General features: G+C 39.2%; 7 protein-coding genes across 7 annotated transcripts; 6 read left to right on the top strand and 1 right to left on the bottom strand.

Moving 5' to 3' along the window:
* Positions 1 to 595: 595 nt before the first annotated feature.
* On the top strand, positions 596 to 3,898 carry SAP185 (Sap185p; the record flags this gene model as incomplete). The annotated part of the gene is made up of 1 exon (XM_455714.1): positions 596 to 3,898. The coding sequence occupies one exon, from the start codon at positions 596 to 598 to the stop codon at positions 3,896 to 3,898; it is 3,303 nt and encodes a 1,100-aa protein (XP_455714.1).
* A 365-nt stretch (positions 3,899 to 4,263) lies between these two features.
* PHS1 (enoyl-CoA hydratase PHS1) lies at positions 4,264 to 4,908 on the top strand (the record flags this gene model as incomplete). The annotated part of the gene is made up of 1 exon (XM_455715.1): positions 4,264 to 4,908. The coding sequence occupies one exon, from the start codon at positions 4,264 to 4,266 to the stop codon at positions 4,906 to 4,908; it is 645 nt and encodes a 214-aa protein (XP_455715.1).
* A 318-nt stretch (positions 4,909 to 5,226) lies between these two features.
* On the top strand, positions 5,227 to 5,709 carry MRPL49 (mitochondrial 54S ribosomal protein bL21m; the record flags this gene model as incomplete). Its single annotated transcript, XM_455716.1, has 1 exon — positions 5,227 to 5,709. The coding sequence occupies one exon, from the start codon at positions 5,227 to 5,229 to the stop codon at positions 5,707 to 5,709; it is 483 nt and encodes a 160-aa protein (XP_455716.1).
* Positions 5,710 to 6,026: 317 nt separating this feature from the next.
* On the top strand, positions 6,027 to 10,043 carry BCK1 (mitogen-activated protein kinase kinase kinase BCK1; the record flags this gene model as incomplete). Its single annotated transcript, XM_455717.1, has 1 exon — positions 6,027 to 10,043. The coding sequence occupies one exon, from the start codon at positions 6,027 to 6,029 to the stop codon at positions 10,041 to 10,043; it is 4,017 nt and encodes a 1,338-aa protein (XP_455717.1).
* Positions 10,044 to 10,231: 188 nt separating this feature from the next.
* On the bottom strand, positions 10,232 to 12,118 carry TOK1 (Tok1p; the record flags this gene model as incomplete). Its single annotated transcript, XM_455718.1, has 1 exon — positions 10,232 to 12,118. The coding sequence occupies one exon, from the start codon at positions 12,116 to 12,118 to the stop codon at positions 10,232 to 10,234; it is 1,887 nt and encodes a 628-aa protein (XP_455718.1).
* Positions 12,119 to 12,596: 478 nt separating this feature from the next.
* On the top strand, positions 12,597 to 15,791 carry SRS2 (DNA helicase SRS2; the record flags this gene model as incomplete). Its single annotated transcript, XM_455719.1, has 1 exon — positions 12,597 to 15,791. The coding sequence occupies one exon, from the start codon at positions 12,597 to 12,599 to the stop codon at positions 15,789 to 15,791; it is 3,195 nt and encodes a 1,064-aa protein (XP_455719.1).
* A 345-nt stretch (positions 15,792 to 16,136) lies between these two features.
* KLLA0_F14256g (ATP-dependent helicase) lies at positions 16,137 to 19,037 on the top strand (the record flags this gene model as incomplete). The annotated part of the gene is made up of 1 exon (XM_455720.1): positions 16,137 to 19,037. The coding sequence occupies one exon, from the start codon at positions 16,137 to 16,139 to the stop codon at positions 19,035 to 19,037; it is 2,901 nt and encodes a 966-aa protein (XP_455720.1).
* Positions 19,038 to 19,092: the final 55 nt, after the last annotated feature.

Here is a 19,092-nt window from a genome sequence, read left to right on the forward strand (position 1 = left end):
ATGAGATTGAGTCTCTTGATTGCCATTACCCTCCCTCTGTTGCCTTGTAAAAAGTTTTTTACTCCCAGTGAACTATCGCAGAGGAGCTCACGAAAGGAATTTCGTAAATTAAAAATATTCAGAATCAACAATTTCAACTTGAAATGGTTTGAATACTGGAATGGGATTGAACGGAAAGTGTGGCTAAAAGAGCGATAGCAGTATAGATCGGATTGTTTTCTGAGTGTTTCGGTCTAGTTGTCAGAGTTATATTACAAGGCTAGCTTTGGACAATTGTGTTAAAGGGTCTGTGATATGGTGACGCCCCCTTAAATTTACGTTTTCCTTTGTGTTTGTATATTTTTGTTTAAAACCTGCGATTTGTTTGAAGGTTTAAACGGCAGGAAACGTTTGCTACAGAGACGCTAGTAAGGTGATACACGTTGGTTGTACTGTTGGATTCTCGGAGTCTTTAGTATCCGGAATAATAAAAATTTTGTTCATCTTTCATTTCCATTTTAATTTGTTTACTGGTTGGTTTTAATTCTGATTGATTGTTGAATCGATCAATCCCTTAGCATATATCCCTTTCATTTCATCTTTTTTCGTGTTTTAAATGTCTGGATCCTTTTGGAAGTTCGGGCAGGATTATGCCAATGAAGCGCCATTGACGAAGCTTTTGAATAAGGCGTTTTTCAAGATCAATAACAATAATAGTGGTTCTGACGATAATCACGGACAGAACGGGTCCGGTGTTGATAGCGATGATGGGTTGAATCTACGAGAGAAGAAAAACATGTCTGAACTTACGTCTGAGTCTGATAGCGATTGTATCAGTGGAGAAGACGATTCTGGGGATACAGGTGACGATGACGATGTAGAAAAGAAGGAGGAAGAGCAGGATGATGAGGATGAAGATGATAGAGCACTGGGGCCCGGGACGACGAAAAGGAATAGTGGACGTTTCAATGATGAGGACAACGAGGGAGGAGAAGAACAGGTTTCAATTTCAGAGAGTAATTTCGAATACAAGGACTATCGTCCCAACCTTGATATTTTAGACGACTTGTTGGATGACGAGGAACTGTATACAGAGCTTATGTGCTCGAATTTCAAACTATTGGTGTTTTTCAGGTATCCTGAAGTGTTAGCAAGGTTGGTTGATTATGTGACCAACGAACACGTATTAGAACCAGCTGACGATAGCATGGTCGATGAGGAACAACAAGAAGGGGAAAATGGGTCGGATTCATCCGATAACGATGCAGAGGAAGATCAGGGTAAACAAGGTTCTCCAGAGGCAGAAGCGGATTCAGGGGATGACTTAGAGAATTCAGAAGATGAAAATAATACTCAATCACAATACCAAAATACACTGGACGTCGTTCCAGATAATGCATCTGAGTCTTCAGCTGAAACGAGTATCACTCTACCACCAGAAAGTGAAGAACAGGTAGAGTCAAGAAGAGCCAGGATCGCTGCAGAGATTCTCTCTGCGGATGTGTGGACCATTTCCTCTGCATTCATGGATAACGAAGACCTTCTAGTCAAGTTATGGTCCACTTTGGAACACCCTGCTCCACTTTCAATCATTGCATCCACATATTTCATGAAAATCAATGAACGTTTATTAGATATGGACATTAGTGGCATGATAAACTTCATTTTAAAACAAGAGAATATAGTTGATAGATTTATTGCACACATCGATAACCCTCCATTGATGGATTTCCTTCTTAAAGTCATTTCTACGGATAAACCAGATGCTCCAACTGGAATAATCGCATTATTGAAGAAACAACATTTGATATCTAAATTGTTAGATTATTTATCAATTGAACACGATTCTTCAATTCAATCTGCTGCAGGCGATTTCTTAAAAGCTTTGATTACCATCAGTGCAAATTCAAATAACGAAATCGCATCTGCTATAGGTCCTAATGAGTTGACTAGAGAATTAGTTTCCGCAGAAATGGTTTCCAAATTGGTTAATATTATGTTACAATGTGGCACATCGTTAAGCAACGGTGTTGGGATAGTGATAGAACTTATCAGAAAGAACAATTCTGATTACGATTTCGTACAGGTGATGTATACAACATTGGAAACACACCCACCATCTGATAGAGATCCAGTGTATTTGGGACATTTGGTTAGATGCTTTGCAAATAAGATGGATAGATTTAACAAGATCCTTTTGGAAACGAAGCTTGACCCATTGGAGACACCTTTCGGAAGCATTGAGCCGTTAGGTTTTGAAAGATTTAAGATTTGCGAACTTGTTGCTGAACTTTTACACTGCTCGAACATGGGATTGTTAGGTGAACCATCAGGAGAGGCTATTGTACTTGAACGAGACTTGAAAAGAGAAGAGATTTTGAAAGAAATGGAAGAACAGCTTGAGAATGAAAACGCATCTGATGCAGAAACTGGATATTATGACGGTGAAGATGATACTGCTCATGCTAATAATCTTCATAGGGAATTACAAGACCTCAATATAAATGCGACGCTGAAAGACTCTGAAGCTACTGATGAAGTAGAGGACGTCAAAGATGTTGGAGATGCTGGAGATGTTGATGCTTCCTTGGCTGAAAGAACAGATATACATTCCGAAACTTCATCAGATTCTGAAGTTACCGAAAAAGTTCTGAGAGAAAATCCAGTTGTTGGTGATTTATTGAAAATTTCTTTACAAGATAACAACATCATTACAACCATACTTGATATGTTTTTCAGGTTCCCCTGGAACAATTTCTTGCATAACGTTGTTTTCGATATTGTGCAGCAAATTTTCAATGGACCACTGAAGTCTGGATATAACAAATTTCTCTTGGCAGATCTCTTTTCTTCTGCTCATATTACCGATGTCATTATGGAAGGCGACAGGAAATGTCTAGAGTACGAGAAAGAGACTGGAATCAGACTTGGTTACATGGGTCATTTAACATTGATCGCCGAGGAAGTTGCCAAATTCGCTGCCTATATAGAAGAAGCCAATGTGACTTTCGCATCACCTGTAGTGCAAGAAGGACTCAATGAACCTAAATGGAAAGAGTACTGCGATACAATTCTCACCGAAACAAGAGAAAAATATAGCTCTTTACTCGGAGATGACGGTTTCGACGAAGGTGAAAACGACGAGGGCGATGACGAGATTTACGAAGACGATGATGCTATAAATGAAAACGAGAAAAGGTTTGTGAATGTGAACGGGTCCCTGGAGTATGACGATGCCGATGAGGATGAAAATCCGAATGAATTAGGTGCCGACAACTGTTTCGTTTATGAAGACAACATGGGTAATAAGACAAAAATCCAAGTACGACTAGACAACAACGATGAGCATGACTCGTCGTACGGTGGAGATTTGAATAAGTTTAGCAACTACATGTCAAATCAGATTAAATCCGGCTTAAACATGGCTGACAATGCCGAGGAAGAAGACGAAGGAGACGAAGAGGAAGATATTTGGAATGGTGAATCATCCAACACATTCCAACCGCAAGTCCCCAATAAAACCTTCTTCAACAGCTCCATGTTCCATTCCCACCAATTTGATCTGTCACCTGACGATGAAGAAGATTATTTAGATCCTAACGACGATGGGCAATCTTATGCAAAACCAAACCATCCTTTATACTCCAGCATGTTATCACCGGGTGGTATGCCCTACGATGCACCAGACGAAGAACTCAACGATCTTGATGTAAACGACGATGATGAGGACGACGACGAAGATGATTTCGATGCTGATACTGATGTTGGAACACATAGCGGCATTTCTCATCGTTCGAATGAATACTCCCTGCGTCGTACTTCCAGTAATGATAAGATCCCTTACGATCTCGCTGAGCAGAGTAGTAGAGCAATGGGAATGCCTGCTTTGCAAAGATCAAGCTCACATGATACAGATTAACAATGCAGCCTTATCCCCAAACACGAATCCTTATCAACACAAATTGATATATAATAAACATTTACTTTTCCTCTGTTTATCGTTAGTTCAAGTAGTAATAATATTAATAATAGTAATAGTAATAATAACATACGAGTAACACTAATTCAAATCTTAATTCTCATGTCATCAATACATACTGCAATTTGTTAATTTGGGTATTGTTGGATTTCTCTTCCTTTTCGTCTCAATGCATCACTTAATTTTATGAATCTGAAACCATGAATTCTTGTTATTGACAAAAACTGGTCTGTTTAGAACCGAACTGGATCTTAATAAATTGAACCCCGAAGTCCAAAGAGCCCACCAATACACTTTCACACCCAATGGCATCATCTAAGGCTTCTATCTTCTCCTTCCTTCCTCTTTACAACCTACTTTCTGCTTCTGCCTGGGCTTATGTCCTATATCAAGTCGTGACCCTTTACCCAAAGATCGGTCAACCAAGTTTCTTTATTGCTACCAAGGATTTAGTCACGTACGTTCAATGCGGTGCTATAATTGAAGTCACAAATTCTTTGTTTGGAATAGTCCGTGCTCCGCTAGTGACCACTGCTGCTCAAGTGGCCTCTCGACTCTTGGTAGTCATCGGTATCTTCCAGTATGTGCCGGAAGCAGAAAATGCGCATAAAATATATTACATCACGTTGTTGTCGGCATGGTGTATTGCTGAAATAGTGAGGTACATGTTCTACTTCTTCAACTTGGTGGCTCAAGCGCCTACTGTACTTGTTGTATTGAGATATAACATGTTTTACGTGCTATATCCATTGGGCGTCGGCAGCGAATTGTTCATAATTTATTCTGCATTGCCGTTGGCTGAAGCAAAATACAATATCTTGTACAAGTATTTCTTAATTGCAGGTATGCTAGCCTACATTCCAGGGTTCCCGGTGCTATTCTCACACATGGTTGCCCAAAGAAGGAAGGTCATGAGATCCTTGAACGGTGATAAACGCAAATCTGCATGAATTGTCACAGGATTAAAAGAATAGTTTGACTCATGTATAAAAGTTCTGTAACATTTGTAACATACCCGAATGAATGCACAAATGAAACGACGCTGTCCCTTGGCGTGGCCGTTGGCTCTTCCTTCTCATGACTGTGTGTGTGCCCTACTTTTCACGTCACGTCACGTGACTGACATCAACACTTAACTCTCGAAGGCTCAAAAAATTTTCTGTTGAAACAGTATACGACTAGTTGAACAACATTTAAGACAAGTGAGAAGAAGCAGATTGAAAGGGCTATTGCATCTGCCAATTGTCGTTCGAATCAGTGCAGAAACGATGTTCAAGAATATCAGTCATATGTTTGCCCTCCCAGTAAGGCAAATGGTGGGTTTCAGCCCATTTCTTCAACCTTTGAAGAGAAGTTTCATCAGAACAACACACTCGGTAGCAGAAAAAGCGAAGGTGAATTTAACGCCGTTGAAGTTATCCAATGAGCTATATGCCGTATTCAGAATACACAACAGACCATACTTGGTGACAGAAGGAGATAAGGTTATCTTACCGTTTAAACTGAAGCAAGCAGAGGTCGGCGATGTGCTAAATTTGACTGATGTGACTACCATTGGTTCTCGTAACTTCAAGCTCGTGGACGAACCTATTGATCCATCTCTATACACTATTAAGGCTACAGTTCTTGAGAAGACAAAACGCCCGCTTAGAGTGAGAGAAGTTACCAAGAGAAGAAACAGGAAAGTGCGTCATGCGGTCAATAAAGCCGATTTGACTATTCTGAGAATATCCGAGCTAAAAGTCAATTAATGAACTAACCCTCCTACAAAATCGTGTAAATAAAAGTTTAATATAATGTTAGGTCGTTATAGATCGATTAGAAATACTATACCATCTAGTAACTATGTTTTAGTGGCAGCATCTCATCGAATTTGTTAGAAACGTTTACCGTTTTAGAGAATAGATATAAATTCAAATAGAAACAATTGTAATTAATACCATTTTAATCGTTAATAAAGAGGGGAGAAAGACGATAAGAGAAGAGCTTAGTGCAACAATTACTGGGTATCGATACTTTAGTATCTGATAAGTAAAGTCCCGCTAAATATAGATGAACCGTGGATGATATGTCTTTCTTGAAGAAGAAGAGTAGCACTGCTGGACATTCAAGGTCAGGATCTGCCTCATCTATACTCAACAAACATGTTGATCCTGCCAATATCAGTGAGTTTTATCCATCGTCATTGGATCACAAGGTGACCAGTGGTTTGAAGAACGATTATAGTTTTGATTCCAGCAGCAAGGGATCCAGGAAGTCCTCTGGTGGGAGCACCAATTCGTTAACATCTGAGCGACTATTATTCAATTGGGATGTCACTGATCCGAGCCAGTGGACGATGCCCAGGATAATACAGTGGTTCAGAGCTAACGATTTCAACGATCAGTGGATTACATTTTTCAAGAGGAATAGTATAAGCGGGAATAAGTTCTTGAAACTTCTAGCTTACGATAATTTTGCACCATACGAGAAGTCCTTACAACAGTCCAAGAGTTCAAGTTACGAAAGGTTTCAGTACTTATTGAAGAAAACGCTGGAAGAAAACGTGGTGAAGGGAAACAACAGGAATGGTAATCGGATTATCAATAATTCAAGGTCGTCGAGTGAGTCTGCTAAGGTCAGCCAAAGGTTATCGACATCTTTTTCTACCCATATAAGAAGTACATCAGAATCGGCGCTGTTGAATATTGAGAATATTACGAAAGACAGTTCTTCTAGTGAACCTACCACATCAAAAAAGCAAGAAGCAAGCAATTACAGTTTACCCTTGAGGCAGGCAAAGACCAATAGCGCAAGTGCATTATATAGACGAAGCTTGATCAGCTTACGAAATGCATCATCTACGAAGGATAACGCATCTAAGAATGATATCAAGATAACTATACCCCCAAGACCTCTATCTACGACAGAAAATACTAATAAATCACCGACAACACCATCATCTGTTAGTCCCTCTCATACAGCTTATACCGGTATTTTCAGGCGACAACATAAGACCAGTTCTTCGGAATCCTCCCTGTTTACTTCGATTTTTGGACATGGTGTGGTTGAAGAGCCTGAGGAAACTCCTAAACCCAGACCAGTTGAAAATAGAAGGATTCCTGCCGCATCTACAGTAAATGCATCTACTTCGAAACAGTCGATTAACGTAGATGATAAGGCTAGGTTGTGGGATAAAATTAAGCGAAAGGGACAATTACCGGCAGAACCTTCTTCTCAGCCAGCAGCAAGAATAATCATAGAGGAAGTTAAGGAATCGCCAAAGGCGGAACCACCAGAAATTGTGATACCTGAAGAAATATACCCAAAACGACCCTCAGATTCGAGGGAACTCTTCATTATGTTGACGAAAGATAATTCAACTTTCAGTCCGTTCAACGTCCAACCTCATCTTGGTACGGATGTCAGTGAGCTAAAAAAAGCTGTGGCTCTAGCACTTGGGTTAACACATTCTAATTTCAGTATTCATCTGACAGATTTTGGAGCGGAATTTGGCTCTCAGATACCAGACGGTCTATTAGCTGACTTTCAGAAGACGTCTTTCCAAAATATTCCTAACAAACTCTATATCCAGGACCTAGAAAAGAAGGCTAATCTGAATCCAAGACCAAGAACTGAAACACTGGCTAGTCAACATTCGACGGCAGCTAGTACAAAGAGTAAAACATCCGTGAAATCAAATGCAAGTGCTGCGAGTAACGGAGAAGGCTCTTCGTCTGACTTGACTTCGATCGATGATCAAGGCTCTTCTCACCGTAGAGCTTATCCACAAACGCCCAGCCACTATTATGATAATAGCACATCAGCTGAAACAGACTATTGGTCGTTCAAGGATTCTGTGCCAGAGACCATATCTGATGCTCCTCACATTACTTTACCCAAAAGTAGGCCCAGTCTTAAACTCAATAGTTCTGTTTTGAATACACATGCTTCAGAGAAAAGTACCTTCCGAATCATCAGGCAGACAAGTGATACTGATATTGATTTCAATAAAAGACGTGAATCTCCCTACGTAAGAGTGGCCGAATTAGCACCGAAGAGAAAGGCTCCAAAGCCACCAGTAAATGGCAATCCGGTTACATCCGGGTCGTTGCCTAGCGCGGCTGCTAAAAATGTTTCAGAATCGCCATTGGAATCGCCGCCAAAGTTAGATAGAAATGGAAAGACAATATATCAGAAGAATAAACCAAGACCTCCACCTCCTCTGACGACAGAACTCGGCTCTAGACGTTCTGTGTCGTCATTAAGCGGCCAGGATCTGAACGAGGTAAAGGAGTCACCGGTTCAATCGTTTACTCCTGCTTCAACACAAGTTATGGTTCCTCAACCATATAAAGGTGCTTTGGAAACGTTGAAACCTCGTAAATCTAGCGCAGATTTATCAATCAGACCGCGGATGTCTTTAAGACAATTCAGCAGGTCAAATTCCTCTCTAAACCGAAAAGTGCTGTCAACTTCTCGACAAACACTCAACAGGACCAATTCTAAACCATTAGTCACCTCATCTACGGCTGCGGATATCTTTGATGAGAATGATATCTCTTTTGCTGATGCACCAGAGCTTTCCGACTCAGACGACTATTCTGCCTCTTCTGACGAAATAATATGGTCCAGAGATAGGAAGTCCATATCAAATGACGTACCTGAATTTAGTTTCAATACTGAAGATACCATTGATCTTGTAGGAACTGATACTACGCAAGTGTCTGTCGGTGCAACTGAAGGTTCTGACACACCAAAGAAAATGGCATTAAGACCCTCTCCTGATGTTGTTTATCAGAACTTGGAAAAATTCTTTCCAGATGCTGATCTAGATAATCCAATCCTTGAAGGATTAACACCCCCACCTTCCCCAAATGCAGACAGTTCACCTCCAAGCCCTAGAGGTTTTGAAAAGTCATTAAAGACAAAATCAGAGCAACAGCCAGCATTTCTTTCTAGTCGTGGTGAAAGTTCTCAGTTCTTGACCCCCGTCAAAAGCCTTAAACCACCTAAGAGAACAAAGACCATCAGAATAATTGCCCAAGAAGCAAGCGAGGCGAGAAAAAATGAGGTGTCTCAGAAATTGCAAAGAAAAAATACTAAGATGTGGGGTACCAAAGTCGTAGAAATAACGGATAAACGCACAATCTCAATTAACAAATCCAGAAACTCTAGGGGTGAGTATAAAGAGTTTGCATGGATTAAAGGTGAAATTATTGGTAAGGGTTCTTTCGGTGCAGTGTATCTAGCTTTGAACGTTACAACAGGAGAAATGCTCGCAGTCAAACAAGTGACAGTACCCGAGTTTAGCTCTCAAGATGAATCGGCAATAAGTATGGTTGAAGCTTTAAAATCAGAAGTATCTACTTTAAAAGACTTAAATCACGTCAATATTGTCCAATATCTTGGTTTTGAAGAAAAAAACGGGATCTATAGTTTGTTCTTGGAATATGTTGCAGGTGGCTCTGTTGGGTCGCTGATAAGAATGTATGGAAGGTTTGATGATCAACTGATAAGACACCTCACTAAACAAGTTTTGGAAGGATTGGCATATTTGCATTCAAAAGGAATACTTCATCGTGATATGAAAGCTGACAATTTGCTATTAGATAATGACGGTGTCTGTAAAATCAGTGATTTTGGTATTTCAAGGAAATCTAACAATATTTATTCTAACTCGGATATGACCATGCGAGGGACTGTGTTTTGGATGGCACCTGAAATGGTGGACACTGCTCATGGCTACAGTGCAAAGGTTGATATTTGGTCCCTAGGATGTGTAGTTTTGGAAATGTTTGCTGGGAAAAGGCCTTGGTCTAATTTTGAAGTAGTCGCTGCTATGTTCCAAATTGGTAAATCCAAAACAGCACCACCAATACCAGATGATACGAAAGATTTAGTTTCACCTGCAGGGCAGAGTTTCTTGGATCAGTGCTTTGAAATAGATCCAGAAATGAGACCAACTGCAGATTCTCTAGTGGGCCATCCGTTCTGTAAAACAAGTTCGTCTTTCGATTTCCCTAAAACTAAATTGGCACAATTTATCAAATCAAATGATAAGTTGAACAGCAGTAGGCTGCGCATAAGCTCGCAAGAGCTGTAGAGCATGATCTTTTTTAAATGATATATAACGTTAAATCACTAACAAATAATGCTGATCAAAAAGGACTGAACTTAATATTTATAACCCAAAGTGTACTTTACAAACTAAATTCAAAAAAATAAGCTGGTGCATCTCTCAAATACAATATCATAATGATGTTCCATATACCGCTACATATTGTACATAAATCATTCAACTTCAGGAGTGTTCATCAACTCATCAATTTCGATTTCTGCTAAAAGGGAATCTAATGTTGCGTTTATCATTTCAATAATTTTGTAAGATAAATACAAAGGCTGTCTGAGAGGATACCTTAATGGGGAATCTTCTGAGATCCAAAACAAATGCTGGTTCGGTTGCGATGGTTTACTTTCCAAACGCAAGTATTGTACCCATTCTGTGTACGTAAATTCGTATGCTTGATCTTGATGTGATAATTGATCGATGTCTTCCAAATCATCAAGCAATTCTTTGATTTCTGCTATCTTCGAGAACCTTGTTTCCTTACGTACACTGGTTACAAGAGATGGCAGTGATTTACATTTGAGGAGCAAGGTCTTGCTACCTCGTCTCCTTAGTTTTGAGCTCGATAAAGAACAGATGTTGTCACTAATAACTCTCTGTTCATAATTTTCAAATTCCTGTTCATCAGGTAATGTTTCAGATTCTGCAGTTTGGTCAACGGTAGCCATCGAGGAAGTCTTGACAACAAACTGTTCTCGTACTTTACCAACACAATATTTTGCCATTCTATATAGATTTCCAAGGTGGAAATACTCTAGAATATTGTTATCAATTGATTTTGATATCTCATATATCCAGTCACCAACAGTTGATATTAAAACCGTCATTAGAGGTACAGCGCCTAAACACCAAATCACATAAAATGCTCTCCCACATCCAGATACTGGAGAGGGCACACCGTATCCAATAGTTAGAACCGACAAGAGACAGAAGTAAAATGCCTCGAAATAGGTCCATGATTCGGAGAAATATAGGACTAAGGCTCCTAACATGAGGAATAAAGCGAAAAGTGTAATTGTCAGAATAATTGAATTTCGCCGCTGCAACATTTTGGAGCGTTTTCTAATCGACTGAATAGTCTCGTAAGCATCATGGTCTGTAAATTCCAAAGCTGGGTTTGCTAAGTATTTTTGATAGACTTTTTCTCTTTGAATTTCTACGCTATAGAAGAAGAATATTGGCCCTGATGAACTTTTCATGGTGCCACTAATCATCACAACAATCAAACCAAGAACAATTAACCCAACCAATGAATATATTAAGATCATTACTTCTGAGGCTGTGTTATCTGGAAATATGTCACCTAGTCCAATGGTCAACACTGAGACGACACAGAAATACAAACTTGCACCATAAGTTTGACCGAGCAATTGAGAGAACATGGCAGCACCCCATAAAAACCATATAGCAAACACAAAAGTAAATTTCATGAGCAACCGTTCATTGTCCAAGAGATTGAAAGTGGCGGGATATTTTTTTTTGTAATATCCGGATACATGTATCGATTGAAGTATCAAGCATAACAAGTACAAGCAAGCCGTTATCACGGCATACCAATACCCTATAGATCTTTGATAGCCATCTTCAAAGTAAATGAGCGTGGAGATGAGCAAAGCAATCGTTAAGGTTAATTGAGCTATAATCCAACCTGATATGCAAATTATCTGCGCTTTCACGTATGCTAGCTTTCCAGTGAAGTTTAAAAGGAGCACGAAATTTGCTATAACACCACTCACTAGGGAAATAATGTTGAGAACTCTAATTCCTGGAGGGTCAGAAACCTGGTGTCCGGTATGTGGATCAATTCTCCAATGATCTACTGCACATGCCACGGATATCATATTGGAAAGCGGTCCTAAACATGCTGTCACTACTGGGAAATAGCATGACACTGCGAACCACACGATAAACCATTTAGATGAGGGATCTATAGATAAAATTTCGAGCCTTTCAGCTTTGAAACCGACAGATTCAGTCAAGGCTCGAGTTGATAATTCAAAATTCGTAGAAAAATTCCGAGCTGATGCATTTCTGCTCCTCGGGATATGCATAAATGCTTATAATTTCAAATCCGTAATGAAATAAACTTTACCTCTAGTTATACCCAACATATATCAAGGTGTATCACAAACACTGATTACAGAATCGTAACTCGGAATAGCATCCCATTCCAGCTTATCTTACTCGTAAATTTACATAGTTTAACTACATCATCGAACTTCATTAAGGAATTTAGTAGAATTTAATGTAGGATACTTCAAAATTGCTGTGATGCATGGGTGTGTTGAAGCTGGCAACGTTAAAGAACCATCGAATTCGAAACGTAAATAAAGATCATCAAGCAGGAAAAGTGACGCGTCCGCTGACGAGACGACTGAATTGAAACATTGAAGGTAGAAAGAGAGCATCTCTTTTAGGTGTTTGACCGGTCGTAATAGGTGGCTTCATTCACCAACTGAGAAGAAAAGAGAGAAACTGGTGACTTTGAATAGAATAAAAGTTTAATTGCAAAGGCTCCTCTTTATCAGCATGTCATTAGCTGCTTCAGATGTGTACCTGTCGAATCTCAACGATGCACAACGAAAGGCTGTCATATATGATTATACTAAAGCTCTTCAGATTATAGCTGGCCCGGGTACTGGTAAGACGAAAGTCCTTACAGCACGATTTGCATACCTTGTGCTGAGCCAGAAGATAAATGCTGAAGAAATTATCATGACTACTTTTACAAGAAAGGCGGCGGAAGAAATGAAAGAGAGATTGGTACCTGTATTGGTTTCAAACGGAATATCACCTCATGGTTTGAAGATAGGAACATTCCATAGTATATGCTGGAAATTATTGAAAGAAAAGGGATTCCTAATAGGCAAAGAAAAGATAGAGAGAGCGACAACAGAGAAAATTAAGAGTATATTGGAAGAGCTAATAGTTGAAATGCCTGATCAAATAAGAGATTATGCCTGTACCAAGTCATATAAGAATGAAGTTAGTCTATGCAGGTTGAAAAATAATCAATGGCAAGTGCATCCGGATATGATACTGAAGCGGATTAGTGAGTTGAAGGCTGACGCGATAACTCCAGAGAAATATGAACAACAAGCGATTTTCGATGAAGCACTTCTACATTTTTATCAGCAATATCAAGCAAAACTTTCCAAGGAACATCTTATAGACTTTGACGATGTAATGTTATACTCGTTTGAACTTTTATCGAAACATAGAGTGTGGAAAAACATCAAGCATGTTCTTGTTGATGAGTTTCAAGATACAAATTTATTACAGATACATCTAATATTCCAGTTCGCGAGAGGATCACATCATAGCTGTGAAGGTGTTACTGTTGTAGGTGATCCCGATCAAGGTATATATGGGTTCCGTTCAGCGCTTTCACATAATTTTCAAACAATGATAGAACTTTGTCCAATTGAATACGATCAAATTGTGTTGAAAGAAAACTATCGTTCCGCACAAGCAATTCTTGATATCTCGGAAACAGTTATTAAGCAGCAAAAAAGTGGTAGGGATAACAGAGAACCACTTCGAGCGCAGTTTGTTACGGACAATAAACCTGTTTACATGTCCTTTCCCTCCGATGATACGGAGGCTTACACTATCACAAAAGAGATTTTATATCTGAAGGCTATTCCAGGTTTGTTCAAGTACAAAGATTTTGCAATATTGGTACGACTTAAAAGAAGTTTAAGGACATTCGAAAATGCATTGATTGCTCACAAGATACCATATGTGATTCAGAAAGGGTACACGTTTTGGGAACTCAAGGAATGCAAGGCAATCATTAGATACATGAGTATGATATGCAATGATGACGACTGGGAATCCTTAAAGAGAACTATCAACTATCCAAACAGAGGTGTTGGTGAAACTACTGTTGGGAAAATTGCCGCCGCTTTTGAGAAGGAATCAACAGCTGAAAAGAATGAAACCGCTTTTAGTTTTCTTCAAAAGATTGCACGAGATTCAGTGAAGATAAATATTAGTAACAGCTCTATGATTGGTATAAAAGATTACGTTAATATAATAGAACAGGTCAGAAAGTTTTTCTCGGAGATATATTCCGATGCCGGTAAGAGTACTATTGCTGACGCCTTCGAAAAGTTTTACGTTTTAACTGGCTTAAGAGGACAATACAAACCTGAAAAGAAATCAGGCTCGATAGCTTCAGATGACCAAAGTACTGAAAAAGAGGCGCATCGCCATTTGAACGTTCTCAACGTCAAGAATTATTTCAGTACCTTCAAGATTCCCTTGGGTGATGGTGATGGGGAACCGAGAATTGTTGATTTAATTGGGTTTTGCCACGAATTCGTCAGCTTCACAGACTTATACACATTCAACGAGGACAATGACAACGATGTCAAGGATGATCATGAAACGAAAGATGCCGTGGTCTTATCGACTATTCATGCTTCCAAAGGGCTTGAATGGCCAGTGGTTTTTGTTCCACAATGTGTAGAGGGGTTACTTCCAAGTTATTATAAAGATTCAAGTGATATGCCAGCACCTGATGAAGACAGCGATGAAAATATGGCTGTCGGAGATGCATACAATGAACCTACTGATTCACAGGATGACAATCGAGATGGGAAGAATCCAAGCTCACCTACGAAGAAGAAATCCAGGACTAGTTTCAGTGAAGAGAGGCGGATGTTTTTTGTGGCATTAACTAGAGCAAAATACCTTCTATATATCACAACTGTTGAAAAGGAGGCTACGAGCTTCAAAAGCAGATTTTTGAAGAACGAAGTTATTGAACTTTGTGATGACACCTTGAAGTGTTTTGAGAGCATCGAACATTTATTCAAATTGTATTACACACTGAAAGTTCAGATTCCTAATCAAGATCGGATTTCGTATGACCAATTGATCAAGGATTATTACAACTATGGGTTCAACAGTCGTCAGCTACTATTTTGGAAAGACAACAAGTATTCACACGTTGATCTTCCAAACATGACAGAAAATACAATCGGAATAGTTACGAAAAAGAACGAAATTGAGTCAGAACTATGTTCTGCATTACCTAGAGTCAATAAAACTAACACCACTCGGAAGACAGTTCATGTAAGACCGGGTGAACTCATCATAAAACAGGAAAGAGGAACGCCTCCATTATTTAACAGCCCATCAAAACTAAGCCCGACCCCAAACATGTCCCCCACTAAGATGCCTCCCTTAACAAGGGAAGAAACTAGAGAGCTGGATGTACTTCTAAGTGATAACGAATTTCTGCCTGAAGCTCCTTCCCAAGCTCCTCCAATAAAAAGCGAATCGGACTACACTGCGGCGGAGATTTTACACAATAAAGATGAGTCGATAATTGATAATCGCCCAATTCTCACAAGTGCCAGAATTCTTGCATCCGCAATTAAACAGGAACTTTCACAATCTATCCCCAATATTGATGCACCTTCCACCGAAACACCCTCTATCAAAGAAGAAAACGACACTGCTTTCAAAGGAAATGTCCCTAAAAAACCATCGACAAAATCAAATAAAAAGAGGGAACGTAGACAACGGAAAGAGCAACATCATCCCAGACCACAGAGCTCTTCAGGGTCTGTCAAGAAAACGAACAAGATACTTTCAAGAAAGGTGAAATTGGAACCTAAATCCACTAATGATATTTTACTGAAGCTCGAGAAAGCTAAACAACGGAAAGAAGAATGGGATGGCGAAATTATAGACTTGAGGTCATCCCAATAATACCATTAGATAACTAGATACCCGTAATTATATAGCATCTTAAATTCACTCCTCGTGGATTGACAGATAAAATTTCTACGTTTTGACACATTTGACGCGTGTTGATCTTCATTCGCGTTCTGATATTATTCAAAAAGAAACCGTCCCTGATAAAATGTAAACATAAAAGATATGCAGTTGAAGTATCTGTTCTCTGACAGATAATCAAAGGACACACATAGATTAGTTAGACAGTGGTATTCCCCCTTACAGTATACCCATACTGTTGATTTCTGATTCCACTTTCGAAGAATTAGAACAACATATAATATCTATCTATTCAGTGTTTTGATTGACTGAAGTAAAATGGAGGAGCTAACAAATGGACTTAACGAAAGGCAGCGACAAGCTGTTACGCATAGAGAGGATGACGTATTACAGGTTTTAGCAGGACCTGGTACTGGGAAAACAAAAGTTCTGACAGCTCGTTTTGCTTACCTAGTTATAGAGAAGAACATCCATCCATTGAGAATAATAATGACAACATTTACCAGGAAAGCAGCAAACGAAATCAAAGAGAGACTCCAGCCCATCCTCTCTCAGGCTGGCATATCATCCAATGGGTTATTGATTGGTACTTTCCATTCTATATGTGCTAGATTGCTTCGACAAGCAGGACATCTAATAGGTATACCCAAGAATTGGTCAATCGCCAAGACCGAAGATATTAATACAATATTAAAGACATTATTAGAGGACACGCCAGTTGAAATTATTCAATCGTCAACATTCACGACTGAATTAAGTGAGAATAGGACAAATGTGAGATTTTTGCGGACAAAGATCTCAGATTTGAAAGCCAAAGGTGTGACACCACAAGCCTACCTGAAAGACCAGTCGCATGACAGCGCCATACAGTACATATATGAACGATTTCAAGACACTCTCCTTTCAGAAGCTCTCTTAGATTTTGATGATATTCTCTTGTATTCAAAGATCTTGTTGATGCAACGTAGAATATGGTCGTTCGTGAGACATGTTCTAGTTGATGAATACCAAGATACAAATGAGCTACAGTTAGATTTGATCTATCTCTTAGCAAGGGGAAAGCATGATAAATGTAGCGGAATTACAGTGGTAGGGGACCCAGATCAGTCCATATATGCATTCCGATTTGCCTCTTCAGATAATTTCAATAAGCTCATTGAAAGATGTCCGGTTCAGTCTGCTCAGATATCGTTAATTGATAATTATCGATCTGCACAAACGTTGCTAGATTTCTCGGAGAAAGTGATTGGCCAGCAAATAAAAAATAGGATCAAAAGGGACCCATTGAGAGCTCAGTTCAATCATAACGTGAAACCATTTTACTCATATTTCCAGCGGACGGACACATTCGAAAATTCTGAGTCCAATTCCCTTGCCCATGAAATATTGTATTTGAAATCACTTCCTGGTTTGTTCAAATTCTCTGATGTTGCAATATTGCTGCGAACGAGACGACAAGTGTATGACATAGAAAAAGCCCTCATCAAAAATCGTATTCCCTATCGAATTGTTAATGCAAAGGGAGTTTGGGAGAAAAAAGAGTCTGGTATCTTTCTCGACTACTTGCGTATTATTTCCCAGGATTCTTGTTCATTAGCAATCCTTAGATGCTTACAATTTGCTTCCAATGGCATTGGGTCAACTACTATTAGAAAGATCAAATCTGCTTTTGACAAAGATCGCTGCAGAAATTCACTCGAGGTCTTGAAGGAGCTTTGTGAGTCTAACGACTTAAACAACCAAAAAATCTCAGCAGCTTTGAAACGTTTTATTAATCTTGTCGAAAAACTAAAGTTAAAGTGTGAAGAATACGACACTTACGATGGATTAAAGGAACTGTTTGCTGAGATATATATGCTAGGCGAGCTATATTCAGTCCTGAAAATCTCTAAAGAAACAATCAATGAACAGATTAAAGACAGGTCTTTGAAGGAATTTCTTCAAACCGAACATCAAAATATGTTTAAGGTATATGAACTGTTTACGGAGTACGAACTAGATCAAAACGACGAACATATAATGATTCAGGAAAATGCTGCTGATCCCAATGATTTAGCTCTGATAAAGGAGAATTTTAACTCTAATGACCTCAATTTCTTTGAAGTTATTACTTTCTTTACCAAATCCATTTCATTATATTCATCTGAAGAAGAGAACACCGAAAATTCTTTAGACAAATTAGCAAATCATCTGCAAGAACGAGTAACAGTATCTACCATTCATGCTGCCAAGGGTTTGGAGTGGCCAGTTGTATTCATCCCTTCCATAAACGAGGGATTGATTCCTTTTACAGAGCAGTCAGCTCGCCAAAGGCTAGAAGATTTGGCAGAATTACGTCGGGATGGTGAAGCATGCAATGATCTTAATAACTGTTCGATGGGCTCAGGTGAATTCGACAATATTAAAGAAGAGCTACGAGGCAAGGAATCAGACCTCATAGATGATTTAGAGACTACCTTGAACGAAGAAAGAAGGATCTTCTTTGTTGCTCTAACCAGAGCGAAGGATCTTTTGTATTTGTCTTCTTCAGGCAAAAAAAGCATCTTCTTAAAGAACTGTGAACAACTCTATTCGAATAATGTCTTGTTCAATAACCCACAATCAATTTTAAGGTTTTACCGTTGCATGAATCGGACATTGGAAGAAACCTCCTCAAAGTTTTCATTGAAGTCCCTCTGCCAAGACTACCAAAAGTCCAAAAATTGCAAAACCAGCACTTTTATATGGAATGGTACAAATGTTCAAACACCTGCTTTAATCGATTTCAATAACAATACTGCTCCCTCAAGTTTTTCCACAGGAACCAATAGTTTCAAACCTGCAAGTTCCTTTTTGAACGCATCATTCTCGCCAGGTAAAAACAGCTACAATTCTGGGACTGCAAATGTTACCAAAGTCCTCACAACCTCATCTAAAGAATGTCCAAAACCTGCTGGAGGGAAAATCTGCGAGAAAAAGAGGAGGATCACCCTGGATATGCTGTGCAAGAAGCCTGTCAAAAATAGCCAAAGCATGCAATCAAAGAAAATCAGATTGGAAAGCTCCTCCGCTCAAGACTTGTCGCACTCTATATCTTCAGATAAAAGAACTAACCACTCAACCAAAGTGGCAGTAAGTCAAAGCAAATCTTTTGCTCCAGCGTACACTCCTGTCAGGAACAACGCGAAACGAGTGAAACTCAAAACGAGTACTACTGCAAATGCCTACATTTCAAAGTAAAAGTGTTTTAAATGTATATTTATCTAATGTCTTTGATGATGATCTGCGATTTAAT

The sequence above is a fragment of the Kluyveromyces lactis genome (genome assembly GCF_000002515.2).
Source record: "Kluyveromyces lactis strain NRRL Y-1140 chromosome F complete sequence".
NCBI classification, from domain to species: domain Eukaryota; kingdom Fungi; phylum Ascomycota; class Saccharomycetes; order Saccharomycetales; family Saccharomycetaceae; genus Kluyveromyces; species Kluyveromyces lactis.